The sequence below is a fragment of the Scardinius erythrophthalmus genome (assembly GCF_964197995.2).
Source record: "Scardinius erythrophthalmus genome assembly, chromosome: 5".
NCBI lineage: Eukaryota > Metazoa > Chordata > Actinopteri > Cypriniformes > Leuciscidae > Scardinius > Scardinius erythrophthalmus.
In genome coordinates, this window is record NC_138225.1 from 20,822,914 (window position 1) to 20,841,953 (window position 19,040).

A 19,040-nucleotide genomic window follows, 5' to 3' on the forward strand; every position below is an offset into this window, starting at 1 on the left:
CAGGGGATGATTTTGGTTGCAGGGGTTGCATTTTGGAAATGAGAGTATATTAATTAAAGTTAATTATTTAATTTAATTCATATTAAATATATTTTATTTCCCCCAAAATAATTAAATTTAAAAATATATTAAAATAGAAAACAGTTATTAATAACAGTTATAAATAAATGCAGCCTGGCATAGCCACAAATTAGCATAAGAGACTTATTTCAAAAACATTAAAAAAGTCATGTTTCCAAACTTTTGACAGGTTCTGTATATACAGTTATTAATAAAATGTAATATATATATATATATATATAAATAAAAAAGGTTTGCAAAGAGGCCACTTCTTTTCATTTAGGCTATATGGTATTTTCCCCCAAAAAAGGTAGGCATAAATAAAAAAATATAAAAAAACACATCTAATCGAAATCTATTCTAAATCCTTTAAAAATAATCTTGAGTAATTACAATTATAAAACACAAAATGAGTTTATTTTTCCAGTCCACAAAATTTACAGGTATTTCAAATGTTCCTTTGTTAAACAAATTCCTTTAAATTGGTTTCGCATTTTTGAAATAAAGAATGACCTTTCCAGATAGCCAACAACAGCTTCGAAAATGAACACAGTTATTTGGTTTAATATTGCATTTATTTTCTGCCCAACATTAAAAAAATGAAATAAATCAAATCCTGGCGGTGATACGCTAGGGGGCGTGTTTCCAACGCAGCGGGCGTCGCTGAGCTCACGGAAGGGACCAAAGTTTTTTGCTGACAAACATGACGTCAGCTGGCGGAGCCCGTCAATGCGGTAGTGACAGCGGAGGAACGCACTGACTGGAAAAGCACAAGCCTGACACTAAAACTAAGCTTGAATCCTGGGCTGAAGGCGATCGGAAGAGAGCCCGAGGCCGCAGAAGAACAGCATGGGGAACGCGGAGAGCGGCTGTGGCGCGGGGAGCGGCGATGAGGAGGACGTAGAAACGGAGAGTCCCGTGTTCGCCGAGGGCAGCCCGGCCTCTGCGGCCACAGGCACCAGGGCCGGCAACGAAGGTGGTGGTGGTGGGGGTAATGGTGGAGGGGGAGCAGCAGCAGCAGCAGCAGCGGCAGGCTCCGGCCAGGGGAAAAGCGTAAGAAGTGCGGCGAACCCTCCGGCACCGATCTACGGACTTCCCAGCCCTGAAGCTCTACTGGAACAGGTGAAGCTGCGAGAAGCAGCGGCCCGTATGAGCGACTCATGGGTCGCCATTTCGGAGTCGGTGCTGGCTCGCAACGAGAGCGCTCTGGTGCGCTGGCTGGAGGAGCGTCTGAGCCGCGGAGAGGAGTCCGTGACCCTGGAGCAGTTCTGCGAGATGCTGGAGACCAGAGACGCCACCAGGGAGGAGTGCGAGGAGGTGAGGGGACATGCCACTCAGACGAGCAATGTGTCTAGCAGCCCTGGTTAACTAAATACGGAAAAAGTATAGAAGTAATATTTCACTGCGACTAACAACTCAAAGTTGTGTAATTGACCCCACAGCTCTACTAATCTGGGAGTGGTTATATTGTGTAATCTCTATCTTTGTATTGTATCACACGTTTGATAAAGGCTGTTTATTGGCTGTCTCCACCTAGTTTACTTCCAAGGTATTAATGGATTGGCATTGTTAGATTTACTTTTTTTATTTTTTTTTATTGGCAGCTACAGGTTTTGATTAGATTGGCCAATTCATGTTGACCATCGAGGAGTCAGACCCATCTAGTGCCAGGTCTTGCTGTACTGTACTTTCTTGACAATAAATATATTATAAATGCTTTAGCAAATGAAATTTCACAAATCTAGCTTTTAAAACGAGTTTCTACATTTGACTTCTGACTATTGGCTGCCAATTTGTATAAGTAAAATATATAGTTTTACATTCACACATACACACACACACACACACACACACACACACTCACGTATACAATATATATGTGGGATAGGCTAAACCATAGAAGTCTTGTTTATGGAGTTGTGGACTAGTGGGTGTCCATAATCACAGGGCCTGGGAAAATGTCCCCAAAGGCAACCCTGATTAAATTTAAAGCTTATCCGGAGCATATGATATTGAATAAATGTGTTATTCTTCTGGGATTGGCTCACAACATCACCATTGGTTATACTGATGGCTAGTGTTTATACATTGTTTATACAATTTACAGTGTGGTACTACTACTTTTATATGTACCTTGGTGCTGAGTGATTATTTTATTCATGTACTATGGTATTTACATGGTGTTCTAAGACATATCCAAAACATGGTTGAACTATGGTACTTTTTGTGCCTTTCCTGATTTAACCATGACTCTCTTTCATTTGCTTTACAAATGATTTGCATGCTGGCTCGAGTGTGTTTATGTTGGTGAAATAGACAGCGTGTTTGAGAGAGCTAGAGAGACTAGCAGCAGCATGACTTTTTTTTTTTTTGGTCTTCACCTTTGTGTCCTGATATTTGTGTAATAGAATATACAGACAGAAAAATCACCTCTTCATTTTGTGCACTTTAGGCCTTTGGTCAGTTTGATGCTGAGGGTGACGGGATTATTGATGTGGAGAACATGCTCATGGCACTGAAGAACTCCAATGGAGCCAATCTTAAGGGAGAACTCAGTCATGTGATCAGGCAACTTCAGGCGTGCTCTTTGACACCAGGTGTGGAAGCAGGCATATTAATTTGAATGCAATGGTGACAGGAGCACAGATGTCCATAGTTGACCATTCCTGGTGATTATGCAAATGACTGTCAGTGTTTGACCCAGATGTGTTTCTCTTTTACCCTTCATGCTTATTCAGGATTTGTGGATATCTTCTCCAAGTCCAAGGACCGCCTCAAAGCGCATGCCTCCAAAATTCTGAAATTCTTGCACCGAAATCGCATCCCCAGCAGTGCCATCCCATTCCCTGTGCTGGAAGGCTACAACAGCATCTGCACCATGAGGTCATCTGTACTGCAAGACTTCCTGGAATACCTGCTGCAGAAGGAGAAAGGTGAATGGCAAATGGGGGGGGGGGGTGGGCTCATTACAACAATTTATATATGTGTGTGTGTGTGTGTGTGTGTGTGTGTGTGTGCATAGGCCAACCCAGAAGTTAGCATCTTCCTGGTCCTCGACAAAAAGCCAATAGGAGTTTCCATTGGTTTGTGGATTATTGCAGAAAATAAGCTCTGTGACTAACAAAGGTTTCATATTCTTGCACATTTTGTTCATCATGATAATCTTCACAAATGAGTGAACTAGGGATGCTAACGATGAATCGACGATCGGTTAATTGTCGATAATATTTTAAACGTTATAAGCTGCTCAACCGTGAAACAGGAGTTTCACAACCGGAGTTACACACTAGCACGTAGTTTAGTTCAAGTTAGCTTGTACATTCTTGTAATTTTGTGAAGATATCATTTGTAATATCATGTTTATTTCGTATACAGTATATCTGATTAATCTCATATAGGATGTGTTTTGTTGAGTTAAATAACCCGCTCTTCAGTTTCCCTGTGTTCATTCAGCGCTTCAGCTTTAGCACGCGCAGCTCAAACAGCAGTGCACGACTAATATGATTGGGACTGTCATATTACATAACATTTTAATGAGAACACTATTTTAATAAATTATTTGGGTTTAGTTGCCGTGTTAACATGAGTTACACATTCTGAATAGCACGCATCTGAGGCGGCGTTGGTGACACGTTGTATTAGTTGTTATATTTGATTATTAAATAATCAAATTAAATGATCAATCACATTGACTCATTTTACAATCTTACTAGCCCTTAATTTAGACTAAAACCCTTCTCATTCATTTGGCGAGGTACATGGCGTTTTGAGCAGGATTTGCAGACCCTGTCATGCGGTTGGCTATATGCCACTGCAGTAGATGCATATTGCAGTATTAAGGCTAACAATTAATCAATTAATGGATTAATTTAAACAACGATCGATCATGGGAATTTGTGTAAATTGACATCCGTAGAGTGAACACAACATTTATGAAGTTTAAAGCCTAAATGAAGAGTTCAGAAGCAAAAGCCTCTAAGTGCCATCTGAAATTTTCTTCTAGAATGATCATTTTTATCAAGCTTGTACATGTAAGTTCAGTAATTTCGCTTAAATGCCAATGAAAATGACCTATCCATTTGTCATTTAAGTGAAATTACTGAACTTAAATATACAAGCTTGATAAAAATGAAAATTCATTCTAGAAGAAAATTTCAGATGGCACTTACAGGCTTTTGCTTCTGAACTCTTCAAATAGGTTCACCAGAAGTTATAATAACAAACTACTATGACTTCAACATCACCACCACTAAGCTTCTGACAACTCTTTAAATTTAAATCATTATTTAAAATGTACTAGTTGGAAAGTTAGAATAGTTTGCAAGAGCACGAGTATAAACAACAAGGCTGAAAAAATGAACTAGTCAGTAGATGAGATTTTCTGTTCGGCGTGATGTTTAAAGATGAAGTATGTAGTTTCTGCAATTTTTGGCAATTTAAAAAATTAAAACATATTTTCAGTGTCAAAAGTAGCAAGTTATTTTGCAATGCCCCCCTTTTGCTTTGAAGGTCTAAATGTAGTAAATTTTGGCTTGCACTTTTGTACCCAAAGCTGAAAGTCTTTTCCCAGCCATGGATCCCACACCGGATTAACACCCCCTGGGTCAGCCTGCTACAGTAGCCACGCCCCAGACTCATGCTATTGGTTGAGCTGGAAAGAGATTGACAGATCTGAGCAGATCACTCTCAATGTTTACACTTTTGGGGGAAATAAACCCATGAATGGCATACTAATAGTAGTCAATGAACAGTAAACTGGGTTAAGAGAATGTATTGTCACAAAAATAATCTTATAATAATCTCGTCAAAAAAAATTCATAAATCAGGTATTACTGATTTTATGTTGAAGAATAAAACATGTAAATACTGTATGTGTTAACCACAGTCCTTATTTCAGTCATTTAACCAAAAACCCATTGACTTGAAAATGGAACCACAAGGGCAAAAATGCTAACTCATTTGCAGGTTTTAGGACTCATTACTGCTGCATTCTGTTGAAAACAAAACATGAATTTAACAATTTTCATTTTGTGCTGCTAGTGGTGAAATTTACTGTGGATAAAATATGAGAACATTTTCTTCCATCTCCTCCTTTGGCCTTCATCTTCGTATTCTGATGAATCTCCTTTCAGATCTGGACATCCAGTGCAGAGCGGAGCTCAATCATGACCCAGATATGGATAAGTTCAAAGTGGTCACCCAGTGCTACAGCTTCATCGAGGCCTCGTCCAATAGTGCAGATATCAACAAGCTGACCAACGGTGAGACGGTGTCTTTCTGGCAGTCGGACGGCAGCGCTCGCTCACACTGGATAAGGCAAGCTGCTTATTTCATTGGTGCATCTACATGCAGTTAAAATATAGCTGATAATGTCACAAATTTTGTTATCTTTGCTAAATATCTAGTTAGATGTGACCACTTCCTCTGACTCATCTCTTTCACAGGTTAAAAATGAAGCCAGACATAGTTTTGAGACGGTTGGCCATTGCTGTTGCATCTAATGACCACAGCTACATGCCACAGCTTGTGTCTGTAGCTGTAGGGAAGAGCCGGCGTTCCATGCAGGAGATCAGGGATGTGAGGATCCCCAGTAACGTCACGGGATATGTACCACTGCTAGAAAATGCCAACATCAGCTATCCCTGTGAGCACACGCTTGAATAGCACAGTGTTTTGTTTGAAATTTAAAGTGGGACACTATTGTTCAAATGTTTGGGGGTTTTGAAAGAAGTCTCTTATGCTCACAAAGAAAAAAATGTAATATTGTGAAATAGTATTACAATTTACTCCGTCTTCGGTGTCACATGATCCTTCAGAAATCATTTAGACATGCTGATTTGGTGAAATCAAGAAACATTTCTTATTGTTATCAATGTTGAGAACTTTGATGATCTTTGTAGAAACGGTAATGCAGTTTTTCAGGATTCTTTAATGAATAGAAAGTTCAAAGAACAGCATTTATTTGAAATATAAATCTTTTGTAACATTATAAATGTCACTTTTGATCAATTTAATGCAATCTTGTGGAATAAAAGTATTAATTTCTTTCAAAAAAATCTTACTGACCCCAAGCTTTGCACACTAGTGTGTATGTATTTTGAATTTGCATATTGTGAGTGGAATGTAAAGAGTGACTGTATTTGTGTGTCTTTCAAGTAAATACTATAATTCTGTCCACATGAATGTTAGAAGTCAGAAACCCCTTGCAAACTTACACAGATCTTCCTTTTGTCTCTCAGATATTCAGATTAACATTAAGCGCTGCCTTAGCGATGGCTGTGACACTCGTATTCACGGTCTGAAGACAATGGGCTACCAGATCACCAAGAGCAAAGAGGTTTCAGTATCTGACGCCTCGGCTATATGGTATCTGTCTCTCCTCACGTCTCTGGTCACCGCTTCCATGGAAACCAACCCTGTGCTTGCGCAGACAGTCCTACAGAGCACACAGTGAGTCAAGAAAAATTACTATTGAATTTTGCTTCTCACGAAAGCTCAGTAGTGATAGCACTATACAATTCACATTGGTTAGTGATTGCTTAGTGAATCATTTTTTTTTATTTACATACCCTGGTTTCACAGACAAGGATTAAGCCTATACTAAAATTTATGTTTGAGCTGTTTTAACTGAAAACAACTTGCACTATATGTCAGTGCCACTGTTTTTCTCAATATGCACACCAGTAATGTTTTTTTTCTAAGGCATATTTCTAAAAGTTACTTAAATGTCGTAATTGAACTAAGCCCTAATCCTGGCTTAATCTGAACCCAGTCTGTGAAACCAGACCATAGTGTCCTAGATGGGAGCTTAATGTTTTGTCCTCTACTTTGCCTAATGCATTTTAATTTTAAAATTGACAATCATAATTTTGGAGACATTTACACTACCGTCACCATTCAAAGGTTTCTTTTTTTTTAAAAAAACATATACTTTTATTCAGCAATGTTGCATTAATTTGATCAAAAGTGACGGCAAAGACATTTATAATGTTACCAAAAAATCTATTTAAAAAAAATGCTGTTATTTGAGATTTTTTATTCATCAAAGAATCTTTAAAAAATATATCATGGTATCTGTGAAAATATTAAGAAGCACACCCATTTTATAACCATCATAAACATTGTTATAATAAATGAAGCCTTGTTAAGTATAAGAGACTTTCAATAACATACGATTATTTTTACTCACCCCAAGCTTTTGAATGGTAGTATGGTTTTGTTCTGATAAATCCAATCATTTGTTCAGAACAATTAATTTCACTTCGTTTTTTTACACTTTTTGTTCTCCAGGAAAGCCTTACAGCACATGCCACCCCTGTCCTTAACACCGTCTTCAACGGAGTTCCCCAAATTCTTCTCTGCAAACATTCTGGAAGAGGTGGACAGCTTTTTACTGCGCATAGCAGAGTAAGAATCAAGCTGTACAAACTCGACTCAGCACGTTTAAATGTATTATTAAGAGGTCAAAACAATGCAAAACCCCTTTCGGGTTTTATACAATACGAATCAGCCTGATAATAATGGAAAACTCTTTTCTCTCAGTGAATAATTACAGCTGTTTCATCTGAATGTAATTTGACACTGCCATTCTCTGCTGAGAAAGTGCTTTGCTTTTAACCGTCCCACCTCTCTCTAGCTGCTGTGTGTCTCCTGAGGCTGAGCTGACTCTGTTAGCGTTCGCTCTGGCTCGAGGCAGCGTGGCTAAAGTCCTCATCTCTCTGTCTGGTATCTGTGAGCATCTGGAGTCAGAATACAGAGCTTCCTCACTGCTGGCGTCTATGGCGTCGGTCCGGTTGAGACTTCTCTACCGCAACGGTAATGGACATTAGTTCCATAGACAAAGGATTTTTAATACTTTGATCAAATGAACTTCTACATATGATGATCCCCATAACTATTTATGAATGTGCACTGCAAGACAGGAGAAGAGAACACTTATTTTTTTCAGGGTTATTTTAGTATAATTTATACACTCTTATGGTATTTATTCATATTTTAAATTAGCTTTTATTTTTATATGTTTAGTTTACATTTTAAATTTTAAGGTTGAGTAATATTGTTATGTGCTTTTTTTTTTATTACGGTTTGTTTTTCTATTTAGCTTTTATTTTAAAATATTTTCCGTTTTAGTCATTTTAGTACTTCGACTCAGTTAATGAAAACCGTTTTTAATAGTTGTGATTTTGATTTTGCTGTGTTTTTTTAAGCCTCGTTCATTATTGCTAAAACAAATTTTCTAAAAAAAAAATTTCTCTTAAATTTCCCATGGACCCCCTAGAAGCCCCTTTCAACCCAGGTTGAAAACCCCTGCCGTATAGCAAATACATTTATTTTGTTTGTTTGTTTTCCTGACTTTAGTGTCAAATTGTTCCATTTGCAGCTCTACATAGCTGTATTATAACTATCTAATATTGATGAGAAGAGATTAGTCATAACTGCACAAAATTTCACTCTCAGCATTGAAAGACGCAGCATTGTAATGCATGTAAACCTCTGTGTGTGTGTGTAGGTAAACCCCTCCAGCTCCATCTGCAGGCATGTGATGTGAAGAGTAAAGAGGAGAAGTCTGGCCCCGAAAACATGCTGACGGAGCCCAACTCTGGAGATGGTACGCAAACCATTTATAACATTCCAAATGATATGTGTTGGGAAGGGGTATAGTGGTCAAGTACTTCACAGATAAATCACCAGAGTACTGGGATGGATAGGGACGTCTTTTAAAACTTGAAAAGCAAACGTTGCTACAAAACTTTCTCTGTGGAGAAAATGAATATGATTTGAGCTGCTCTGTTTTATTCACATCATCTGTTTTGCTTAGAAACAAAGTAAAAGTTGAGACTTTAATGTTTCATTTGAAATTGCAGGTTTCCTGACAGAGAATGGAAAGAGGAAAGCCAGTGTGATTCTGTCCACTGAAAACCAGAGCTGCTTCCAAGTCACACAGATCAAGATAAAAGTGAGAGAAGCTTCAGTACACACTTGAACTTTTGTGTTTTATACTACATAAACATGAAATTAGAATATGTTCTGCTTGTATGGTTGTTCAGTTGGAAACACAAACTGATTTGATCTGCTCATCCTAGTTTTAAAGCACTGCTGTGTTCTTCCACCTCAGGTCCGTAAAGGAGCCATTGGTGCTAAATGTGGCTTGTTGTTTGCCTACAATGACAGCGAGCCATTTGATGCCGATAAACATTTCAAAAGATTCAAAAAGTATGATAGCTGGGACCACAAAGACTATAAAGAATTTGTCCAAGACAGGTATGTCACATTCTTAGTCTGTAACATGTGCCTAGCTGTCGATTTATTTTTTATGGAGCTAATTTGCATAACATTGTTGCTCATAAGAGACAGCAAATGCTGATAACGTGAACTTTAAATGGTGCTTGTTTAGGAGTGTGTGTGAGAATGTGTCTTGCCCAGTGCGTTTGAGTGTATTTTGGTCTTTGCATGTGTGCACACGGCCAAGATGGCTGTAAATTTAGTGAGAATGTTTTTGTCAGTCAACTGACCTCTCACTGTTATCTGCCTCTGTACCCCCCACACACTGTCACATGTATCACTTTCACATTCACACACAAACACATACACTTCAGCACAAGGATACTAGAAACCAGTGAGGAGGAGCCCATTGGCTGGTTTGAGGTGGAGGAGGACTGGAACGACGTGGAGATCAAGCTGCAACAATGCAGAGTGTCAAAAGTATGGACTTGCTGCCTGACTTTCTTTATTTCTGTCTGTCTGTCTATTACTTATTTTTAACAAATACACGGAAATGGTTACCGCAGTTTGATCATTTTCTTTATTGTGACTTTCAGTTTTTTTTTTTTTTTTTTTTTTTTAAGCAAAAATCATGGTTATGATAAAACCCTTAAAATGGACTGTAAACAATAAAATACAGACTGTTAAAACAGTCTTTTAACTTTGCTGTCTTGGCAAAGTAACCCAGTAGCTTTCACACCAAAAGTGCAAAGATATTATAAATACAAGTGAGACAAATGTGCAAAGCAAAATAAACTTGCAGGAATTTCTGTATGTCCAAAACATTGGCCTTTCATCCACCTACTGAGGTACTCCCATCTTAGAATGAATGACTGAGACAACATTAGAGGCTTTGAAATCAACTAATCTTAATGTAAGCTTGCAGTCGATTGAAAGAAAGGTTTAAGCAGACTAAAGATTGGGGTCTGGCATACGTCATGAGAGAGAAGTCTGTTATTTTACTGGAAGACACGAATTATGACATATTGATTAAAAATGAATAACGTGTTTAGAAATGCCGACTTCTCATTCACGCCTACGATTTCTTTTTCAGTACTTTTTTCATTCTCTGCAGTGCTTGTCTGTTTTATTCCGATTGGAAGTATATATTTACTGTAAGAATTGAAAGACGAGTCAAAATGATGTTCTGAATGTCATTATGTCACAAATGATTTTTATTCAAAACATCTTTGAGTGGTTGCTATTGAATATGGAAACTCAAAAATCTGAATTTATATGCACAAGACAACACACACTTGATTAACCTAAACTTTCTCTGTCTCTGCCTGTAGTTTCTGATGGTGAAGTTCCTGTGTGCTAGGCAGGACACAGCAGACCGGTTGGGGGTTCAGCAGATGAGTTTCAGTGGTTATTTGTGTCCAGACTCTGAGCGGATAGAGGATGTGGAGGATCTGAGTACTCAGGCCGAGGGGAGCGTCTCAGGCCTGGTCACGGGTCTCACTCTCATGAAGAAAACCCTTTATTTCATCCAGCAGCTCACCAGAGATATGGTACACCCACCAAATGTCCTCTTGCAAGGGGTCTCACCATGACTTTGACCTGATTTATTTAAACACAACTCACAACTGAAATTCATAATGCATTTTTTTTTTTTTGTGCATAAATCTTTAAAGAGAGCTGTATAAACCCTGAGCCTATGTTACAGGATGTGTCTCTGTCCAAGCAGAAGTCTCTGCTGGACTTAAGTGACCTCAACCTGCTGCTGTTCTGGGACTTTTACCGCAAACTCAGATCCATGTGAGTAAAGCTGTAATATGAATGTTTGTGTATATTTATGTGCATGGATTTTATTTGAAATGATTTATAAAATGGGATTTTGCATTATGACATAAAAAAAATGGTGCACTATTTCTAGGCCACTAATCAGAAAAGTACATTTGTGACATTGATCATAGCCGCGTTTCCATCGAAATTACCCGGAACAATATTTCCCAGGAATTTTTTTCCCCCCAGACCTGTTGCTGTCTGCGTTTCCATCGCGGTCTAAAGTACCGTGTACATTATATTATATTAGGAAAATCAGTTTGGTGACATAGGGCGGCGCGCTCCTTTCCAGTTCCCGCTGGATTTCATCCTCTGAATTTAAGCTTTGAAATAAAATGCTGCGTTGAGTCAACCAATTAAAATGCTGCGTGAACTCAACCAATCAGCATGTTCAGCGCCCAAGTCCCACCGCTTAAAGTTCCTGAACTTTGAAAAAGTACTTTTCCTGAATTTTTACCCGGAACTGCATTTAGACCCTGGTTCCTGCGGTCGATACACACCGAGTACCACCCCAAAGTTCCTAGGTCCTGGGGAAAGTTCCCAGGTCTACTTCATGTAAAATTATTTTAAACAAAATATAAAAAAATTATACTGTATATTTTAGGAATGTGTCCATTTAAAGGATCTTTTAAAATGAACTAATGAGGGCAAAAATGGAATGCACATTATAAACTGTTTTTTTTTATATATAATACAGACTAGCCACAAGGCATTGAGATGAGAGTAGTGTGGCCTTGACCATTGTAAAATTTCAAATGTAATTTATTCCTGTGACGGCCAAATATTCAGCGTGAATCGTGATCCTCGAGAAATCATTCTGATATGTTGATTTGGTTCTCAAGAAACATTTCTTATTATCCTCAATGTTGAAAACAGCTGTAGTGCTTAATATTTTTGAGGACTAAAAGGAATGTGCATGGATCATTTATGGACAAACTTGTGTTTTTCATGATGTTTTCGCTTTTAGGAAATGAGCTGACTGATCAGTTTTTGTCTGTGTTAATGTGTTTCTCTGTTGTGTGTGTGTCTGTACACTCAGTGAGGGAGAAGAGGCTGTAAAGACACGAGTTCTCCTGCTTCAGCTGCTCCAGAACTGCTTCCCAATGCTGCCCAGCCTGACAGAGTCCCAGCCGACAGACGTCTCAGCATCAGCATCAGCATCAGCCAGCGCAGATGTGGACCCTGCAGAAGCTGTCGGAGAGCTCTACAGTCACTTGTGTCAAAGTGAGACTCACACACTGCTCTGTATGACTCAATGGCTCAAGAAACATTTCCTGTTATTATCAGTGTTGAAAACTGCATAATATTTTTGTGGAAATCATGATAATTCTTTTCAAGATTCTTTGACGAATAGAAAGATCGAAAGAACAGCATTTATTTGAAATAACTGAAATCTTCTGTAACATTATAAAAGTCTTTACAGTCACTTTTGATCAAATTAATGCATCCTTGCTGGATAAAAGTATTAATAGAAAAAAGAAAACTTACTAACACTACTTTTGAACAGTAGTATATTATCAACTTTCCAAATAATATCAGTTAAAATTGATAGCTGAAAACTAAGGAGTTACGCCTTTAAAACATTTGCGTAAAAGCCATGTGGTGATGCCATTGTGTTTTGATTGGAGTAACCCATAGTTTTTGTGCTATGCAGTGGTGGATGGGCCTGAAGGAGAGATTGCAGTGGATAAAGCTCTGAGGAAAGAAGCTGTGAAAGCCATTCTCAATGGAGCCGCCATCTTCTACCCTGACAAACAGAGCCGGAGGGACAAACTCTTCCTCTTGATGGTAAGACTGCAATAGTGTACTTGCCTTGGCTGAATATTGTTACTGAACTGCTTTTATATGGACAAGTTTTTTGTTTGTTTTTTGCTGCTTTTCTCAGCAAAACATAACTGAGGAAAATCAACCTGAGTCTATAAAACTGACATTCGAGTCTCTCTGCAGTTATTTCAGGTATGAAACACCTCCCTTTAAACTTGTACTCCCAGTCCTGTCCTGTAAACTGTATAACTTAATTTCCTGCTCACACATTGTCTCTCACTCACCTCTGTTCGCAGTGATCATGACCCGAAAGGTCTCCTTATGCTGCCCCCTAAAGGAGCCCCGTCTGACTTTGACATCTCGCCTATCCTGACCGTCATGGACACACTGCTCATTGTGGCCACTAGAGAGGCATGTTGACAGCTGCCAACCTCGTCTATTCACCCCTGTTCACATAAAATCTCCTGCAAATAGCTGACACATGGTTTAGATGTTTACATTGTGCATTAACGTCTGTTAGCTGACACCTCGTATTGTAATGCATTGTATTACAGCTCGCTAATAGGTTTGCCTTGTCTAGTAGCTTTGTAAAGAGTAATGTGATGTTTATCCATGTAAGAATGTCCCTCTCTTTTTTTCAGTGTGAGGTGTTGATGTTGGACTCCAAAGGAGGGTCCATTTGGAGGGTCCTGCTGTCTCTGTTCTGGGCTCTACAGGGAAGCCTGCTGTCCTGGTGTTTCCTGCAGCTTAAAGGAGGAACGGCCACCTCTGCTGATCTGGCCAGGGAAATTCTGCTTAAATGTTAGTGTGATTTTCTTGGTTTTCCAGTCTGCTTGCCAAGAGCCTGAGACCACTGGTGGAAATGCTTCTATTGTACTAAAATATTAATATTTTAATGCCTTTTTCATTACACATTGTATTATCAGCATAACAATTGAAAAGTTGAATTGAAGAGTTCGATCATGAGAACATTTCAAAGAGCCAAAATCTTGAGATTTAGTTTTGAATTTTAGATTTTTATTCTTATATTTTCTGAGATCACTTTTGATCCCACTGTACTCCAAAGAGTTTTGCAATCTCTATAATGATGTAGTCAACCCTATTCGGAAACTGAAGCTTAAGTTGCCATTTGCTAGTATTTTTTTTTTTATATTACTCACTACTAGACTTTTTACATGGAATGCAAGAACAATGCAATTGAAAGAAATTTGACATAAATATAATATAAAATATACATTTTAAACACTATTAAAGTCAAGTAAACAGTCTGTAATAAAATAAGGACAAATAATCAACAAGCAATAGCACAAATATACAACAGAACAAACAAGCAATAGCACAAATATACAACAGAACAAAGATGCAAATGAAATAAACAGTGTTTTTCAGGTAGATCTAACAGTAGTTAGATACAGATTAGGTAGATTATGTACAAAAATTGAATAAAGTAATCAAATGTAAAATAACACTGCATATTCTTCACTGTATAAATTAAATACAGATGAATCCTTATTAAAGTTATAAAAGTTATTCAGTCAAGATCGAGTGTTTTTTTTGCAGTAAGATTTTATTCATTAAGGACACCTTCAATTCATCAAAAGAGACATTAAAGACATTTATAATGTCTTATTAAATACATTTATAAATATTTGTTTTTTAAAACTTTCTATTCATCAAACAATTCTGAAAAAACAATATTACAATTTCCACAAAAATATTGAGCAGCACAGCATTGTTAATAATGAGAACTCATTGTTAGAATGATTTCTGAAGGATCATGTGACACTGAAGGCTGGCATAATGCCTGATAAATTCAGTTTTGCCATCGCAGGAATAAATTACATCTTAAAATATATTAAAATTAAATTATATTAAAACAGTTATTTTTATATTGTAATATTTCACAACCACAATATTACTTTTTTACTGTATTTTTGATCAAATAAATGCAGCCTTTTCTTAAATAAAAATCGTACAGACTTTTGAACGGTTGTGATTTATTTGCAGTGGTCTGTCACAGTGTGAGTACATCTATGTTGTTTTTCTTAGATGTGGAACAGTTCCTGTCAGGTACCAAAGACATACTGAGTCCTCTCATTAAGCGTTTCTCTGGAGCTGACATCATGGAGAAGCTCAGTGGATCTATCCTTGCCATGGCAGCAAGACAGCTGGTAGCACACCACTATATATCTTTATATATCTTTATTTCATTATTTAGTTATTTATGTTTCTGTATATATGTATATACTATGCTTCTGCGTGTATGTATATAAAAGTGTGTACTGTGTCCTGTTGTAGACCATCTTCCTGCTGGAGCTGTGCGCTTTGAATATTCCTCACTGTGTGTTGCTCAAAAGATTCTACCCTCTGGCAGACATGCTCAAGAAGCTGTCTAGTGACACAGAGGACATCTTCTCTAAGGTCAGTTCACTGTGTGTCTTAAAGAAATATATTGAATAAAAAGAAAAATAAATTAAAATAACTGAGTATTTGACTTTTTTCACTTGCCTTTTAAAAACCATGAATGATAATTAATAAGAATGTTTATCAGATTTCTTTTTTATCCCCTTGTGTTTGTAGGTAGATATGGAGGGCTGTCAACAGACACAGCAGCCTGTTGTTTTAAGGACGTGGCAAATGGAGTCGTCTCATAACTATGAGAACAGCAGGCATGAGACCACCATCTTTGTCTGTCCTGGTGCCACATCCTTCGAGGTGGAGTTTGATGAACGCTGTGAAACAGAGAAAAGGTGTGAAAGGCTTATGCTACAACTCAACTGCTACCTTCTGGTGATGACAGGAATCAAACACTAATTTTCCTGTTACAGACCCCTTGTGGCTCTTAAGTATGCTTTATATTCAAACTGATTGAGATGTGTTTTTTTTTTATATATTTTTTTAGGTATGACTATCTGGAATTCACTGATGCTAGGGGAGGGAAAGTGCGATATGATATGAAGGTCGGAACGGAGAAATGGCCAAAGGTACAAAAACTTTTATTGGAGCATTTTAACTAGGGTTGTCAACTGAATGTGTTAATTGTGTAATTTTTTTTACACAAAAAAATTGAAAATATAAAATATAATTTTATATAAAATTCATTCTGTTTAAAATGAATGCAATTCAATTCACAGCGTTAAAAATGAATGCAATTACTTTTGCCCCGTGCTTGTACGTAATTGCAATTTTTTTTATTTAGTCTGGTGTCTTGGAGAGAAAAAAAAGTTATGTTTAATAAATAATTTTTTTATTTTTTTTTTTTTTCTTCAGAAAGTGACGTTTAAAGCGGGTCCCCAGCTGCAGTTTCTGTTTCATTCAGACAGCAGTAATAACGAATGGGGTTACAAGTTCACAGTAACGGCGTACGGCCTGCCAGACGTCACTGTGTCCTGGACCTCAGACCTGCAGCTCCTCGTGTCCAAGCTGATGGGACGTCTGGCCTCCCGCACCATGGCTTTGAAATCACCTTACGGTGAGAGAACACACTGAAAATCGATTAATCAGTTGATTATTTCTCTGTTTAATTTATTTTAAAAAGGCACATTTTATTCTCTGTATTTATTCCAAAAACTCTATTCCACTTAAATGTGTTCTCCTTCAAATAATAAATTGTAAATTAAAGCTGTATAAAAATAATTGAAAATGTATCCACCTTATTTTGCAATGTGGATGTAAGCGATTTTCTGTGAATGTGTGAGACTTCCGGTTCATTAGCTGCTATTGATAAATAACTAGAAGTATAACAAAGTGCAGTAACTGGTAAAACTATTTGAACAAGAAAGCAGTGTGTTTGATCATAATATACGATAAAACACGGTTATAACAAATGCCAGTTTGCAATATAAAGGAGCATCACAGACTGTTTTGTACATCTAAAATAACTGGAAGTGAATGACAGAGGAAGCCTTACATATTCAAATTTCAAATGGCCGCACCTGCTCTTACATTAAAAGTTGGTGGACGGATCTACTTTTAATTCAAAAAAGGTTTAAAATGTTTAAAGGGTTAGTTCACCCCAAAATGAAAATTCTTTCATTAATTACTCACCCTCATGTTGTTCCAAACCTGTAAGACTTTCGTTCATCTTCTAATCACAAATGAAGATATTTTAGTGAAATCTGAGAGATTTCTGTCCCTCCATTGACAGTCTACGCAACTACCACTTTTACGCTTCAAAAAGTTCATTAAGAGATCATAAAACTAATCCATATGAAATGAGCGGTTTTGAAGAGACTTATACGATGAACAGATTGAATTTAGGCTTTTATTCACATATAAACATTCATCAACTCAAACATCACTTATGGTAAAGGGAAGCTCAAGCATGTTCTCTTGACGTGCGAGAACGAGAGCCAATGAGGTTCATTCTTGTGTGTTATGCGGCACATTTAAGCTTCCGCAAGAACCAATGAGGTTTGTTTTTGCGTGTCAAAGCAGGTTTGGTTGAGCTTCTGTTAATGTTCGCTGATCAGTGTTCTGTTTATATGTGAATAAAAGCCTAAATTAAATCTGTTTATCATTTAAAGCGATCGTAAAACTAAACCATATGAATTGAGCGGTTTAGTCTGTAATTTTCTGATCTCTTTATGAACTTTTTGAAGCATCAAAATGGTATTTTCGTAGACTGTCAATGGAGGGACAGGAATCTCTCAGATTTCATTAAAAATATCTTCATTTGTGTTCTGAAAATTAGCGAAAGTCTTACCGGTTTGGAACGTCATGAGGGTGAGTAAATGATGAAAATGTTTTCCTTTTTGGGTGAACTAATCTTTTAAACTGTCACAATATAAATTGCATATAGCTGAGGGAGTGTGAAAACACACTGACTTATGGTGTTGGTTTTGTGTCATGTCTACCTTCCTCTTGAAGAAATCCGTGGTGTGAAGGAGTTACCTGCAGGCTTGATGAACCATGTCCTGTCCTGTCCTCTATGGAAGCCTGTGTTCAGACAAGGATTGAGTGGGCTTCCCGCAGAAAAAACGTTAGCACAGGCCAGCCCAGACACCGACCAGGTGAGGGTACTAGGAATATTACTGTATGTGTGTGTGTGTCTGTGTGTCTGTGTGTGTTTCAGTCCAAAAAAAGTCTAATTACATTTGTGCGTCTTGTGCAATTTTGTTCGACAGGAAGAGTTAGCTCCTTGTGGAGATGAATTGGTGGAATTCCTGAAGGAGTTTGCTCGCTGGGATCCTTTGCAGGATTCTTCTGATGGCAGGACGGAGCTCATGAGGGCTCTTTTGATGACCTGCAAGAAGCAGCCTTTCAGGAACGAGATTGCTGCGGGCTCAAAAGTGGACCAGGCAGTGAACGCCACCTGGGCGGCCATGGTGTATCACACACCAGCACTTCACCACAGTCTTAGGAGCTTTGGTAAGTAAAGACATTTTTAAGAGTTTTAAACAGGTTTAAGAGAGCAAACACTACAGAGAAATGTTGCTGACACTCTAAATCATTACTTGGTGAAAATGTTGAATCTATGTACTATGAACAAACTCCATGAATTAATTCTCAAATCGATGGGACCAGATTGTTTATACCCATTGCAGAATAGGCCATTCCAGAATGACACACAAGTTTTTAATACTAGGAAAAGCTGCAGCTCATTTGCATTTAAAGGGAAACACAGAAAACGACGCGTTTTTACTGACCCTCAAAAAGGGACAATTTTAACATGCTGTAAAAAATGATCTGTGGGGTATTTTGAGCTAAAACTTCACATACACACTCTGTGGACAACAGGGACTTATTTTACATATTGTAAAAAGGGACATTATACCACCCCTTTAAATTCCCTAAAATGTAATTGTTATATTTAAAGCTGCAGTCCGTATCTTTTGCCGCTCTTGCGGTTAATAAACAGAACTGCATGCGTCTTGAATCTTAAATACTTCTTATTAATGTTTCTTTATTTTAAAACTCAAAATCCTAAAACTGTCCTGGTTTAAATTAGATTTTGAATCCCAGATTTTTCGATGTGTACACAAGTATAGACTTTCACATTTCACACCATCTTCATTCATCAGGGTAATGCTAGCTCATCAAAACATTGACCCCTTGGGACAGGCAGTATTTAGTCTGCTTCTGTAAGATGTTTGTATGAACAGGACAGTTCAGTGGTCACACATGTAAATGTCCTTTTGATCATATTTACTTTTCTTTCTCATCTTCCC

General features: G+C 37.7%; 1 protein-coding gene across 3 annotated transcripts in view; it reads left to right on the forward strand.

Annotated features, from left to right (window-relative positions):
• Positions 1-773: 773 nt before the first annotated feature.
• zzef1 (zinc finger, ZZ-type with EF hand domain 1) overlaps positions 774-19,040 on the forward strand; it is a 46,697-nt gene continuing 28,430 nt past the window's right edge. For 2 of the 3 annotated variants that reach the window (XM_081364966.1, XM_081364968.1), the window contains exons 1-26: positions 774-1,377; positions 2,513-2,657; positions 2,799-2,993; positions 5,193-5,376; positions 5,505-5,704; positions 6,300-6,510; positions 7,351-7,467; positions 7,697-7,875; positions 8,570-8,668; positions 8,925-9,016; positions 9,176-9,321; positions 9,657-9,762; positions 10,614-10,832; positions 10,988-11,079; positions 12,146-12,330; positions 12,761-12,894; positions 12,992-13,062; positions 13,167-13,281; positions 13,512-13,671; positions 14,920-15,041; positions 15,169-15,291; positions 15,451-15,620; positions 15,773-15,854; positions 16,141-16,342; positions 17,740-17,882; positions 17,997-18,240. In XM_081364966.1, coding sequence (XP_081221092.1) covers positions 910-1,377; positions 2,513-2,657; positions 2,799-2,993; positions 5,193-5,376; positions 5,505-5,704; positions 6,300-6,510; positions 7,351-7,467; positions 7,697-7,875; positions 8,570-8,668; positions 8,925-9,016; positions 9,176-9,321; positions 9,657-9,762; positions 10,614-10,832; positions 10,988-11,079; positions 12,146-12,330; positions 12,761-12,894; positions 12,992-13,062; positions 13,167-13,281; positions 13,512-13,671; positions 14,920-15,041; positions 15,169-15,291; positions 15,451-15,620; positions 15,773-15,854; positions 16,141-16,342; positions 17,740-17,882; positions 17,997-18,240 — 4,204 coding nt within the window. In that variant the 5' untranslated portion in view covers positions 774-909. The remainder of the gene's footprint in view (positions 1,378-2,512; positions 2,658-2,798; positions 2,994-5,192; positions 5,377-5,504; positions 5,705-6,299; positions 6,511-7,350; positions 7,468-7,696; positions 7,876-8,569; positions 8,669-8,924; positions 9,017-9,175; positions 9,322-9,656; positions 9,763-10,613; positions 10,833-10,987; positions 11,080-12,145; positions 12,331-12,760; positions 12,895-12,991; positions 13,063-13,166; positions 13,282-13,511; positions 13,672-14,919; positions 15,042-15,168; positions 15,292-15,450; positions 15,621-15,772; positions 15,855-16,140; positions 16,343-17,739; positions 17,883-17,996; positions 18,241-19,040) is intronic. The other variant, XM_081364967.1, reaches the window with a different exon arrangement.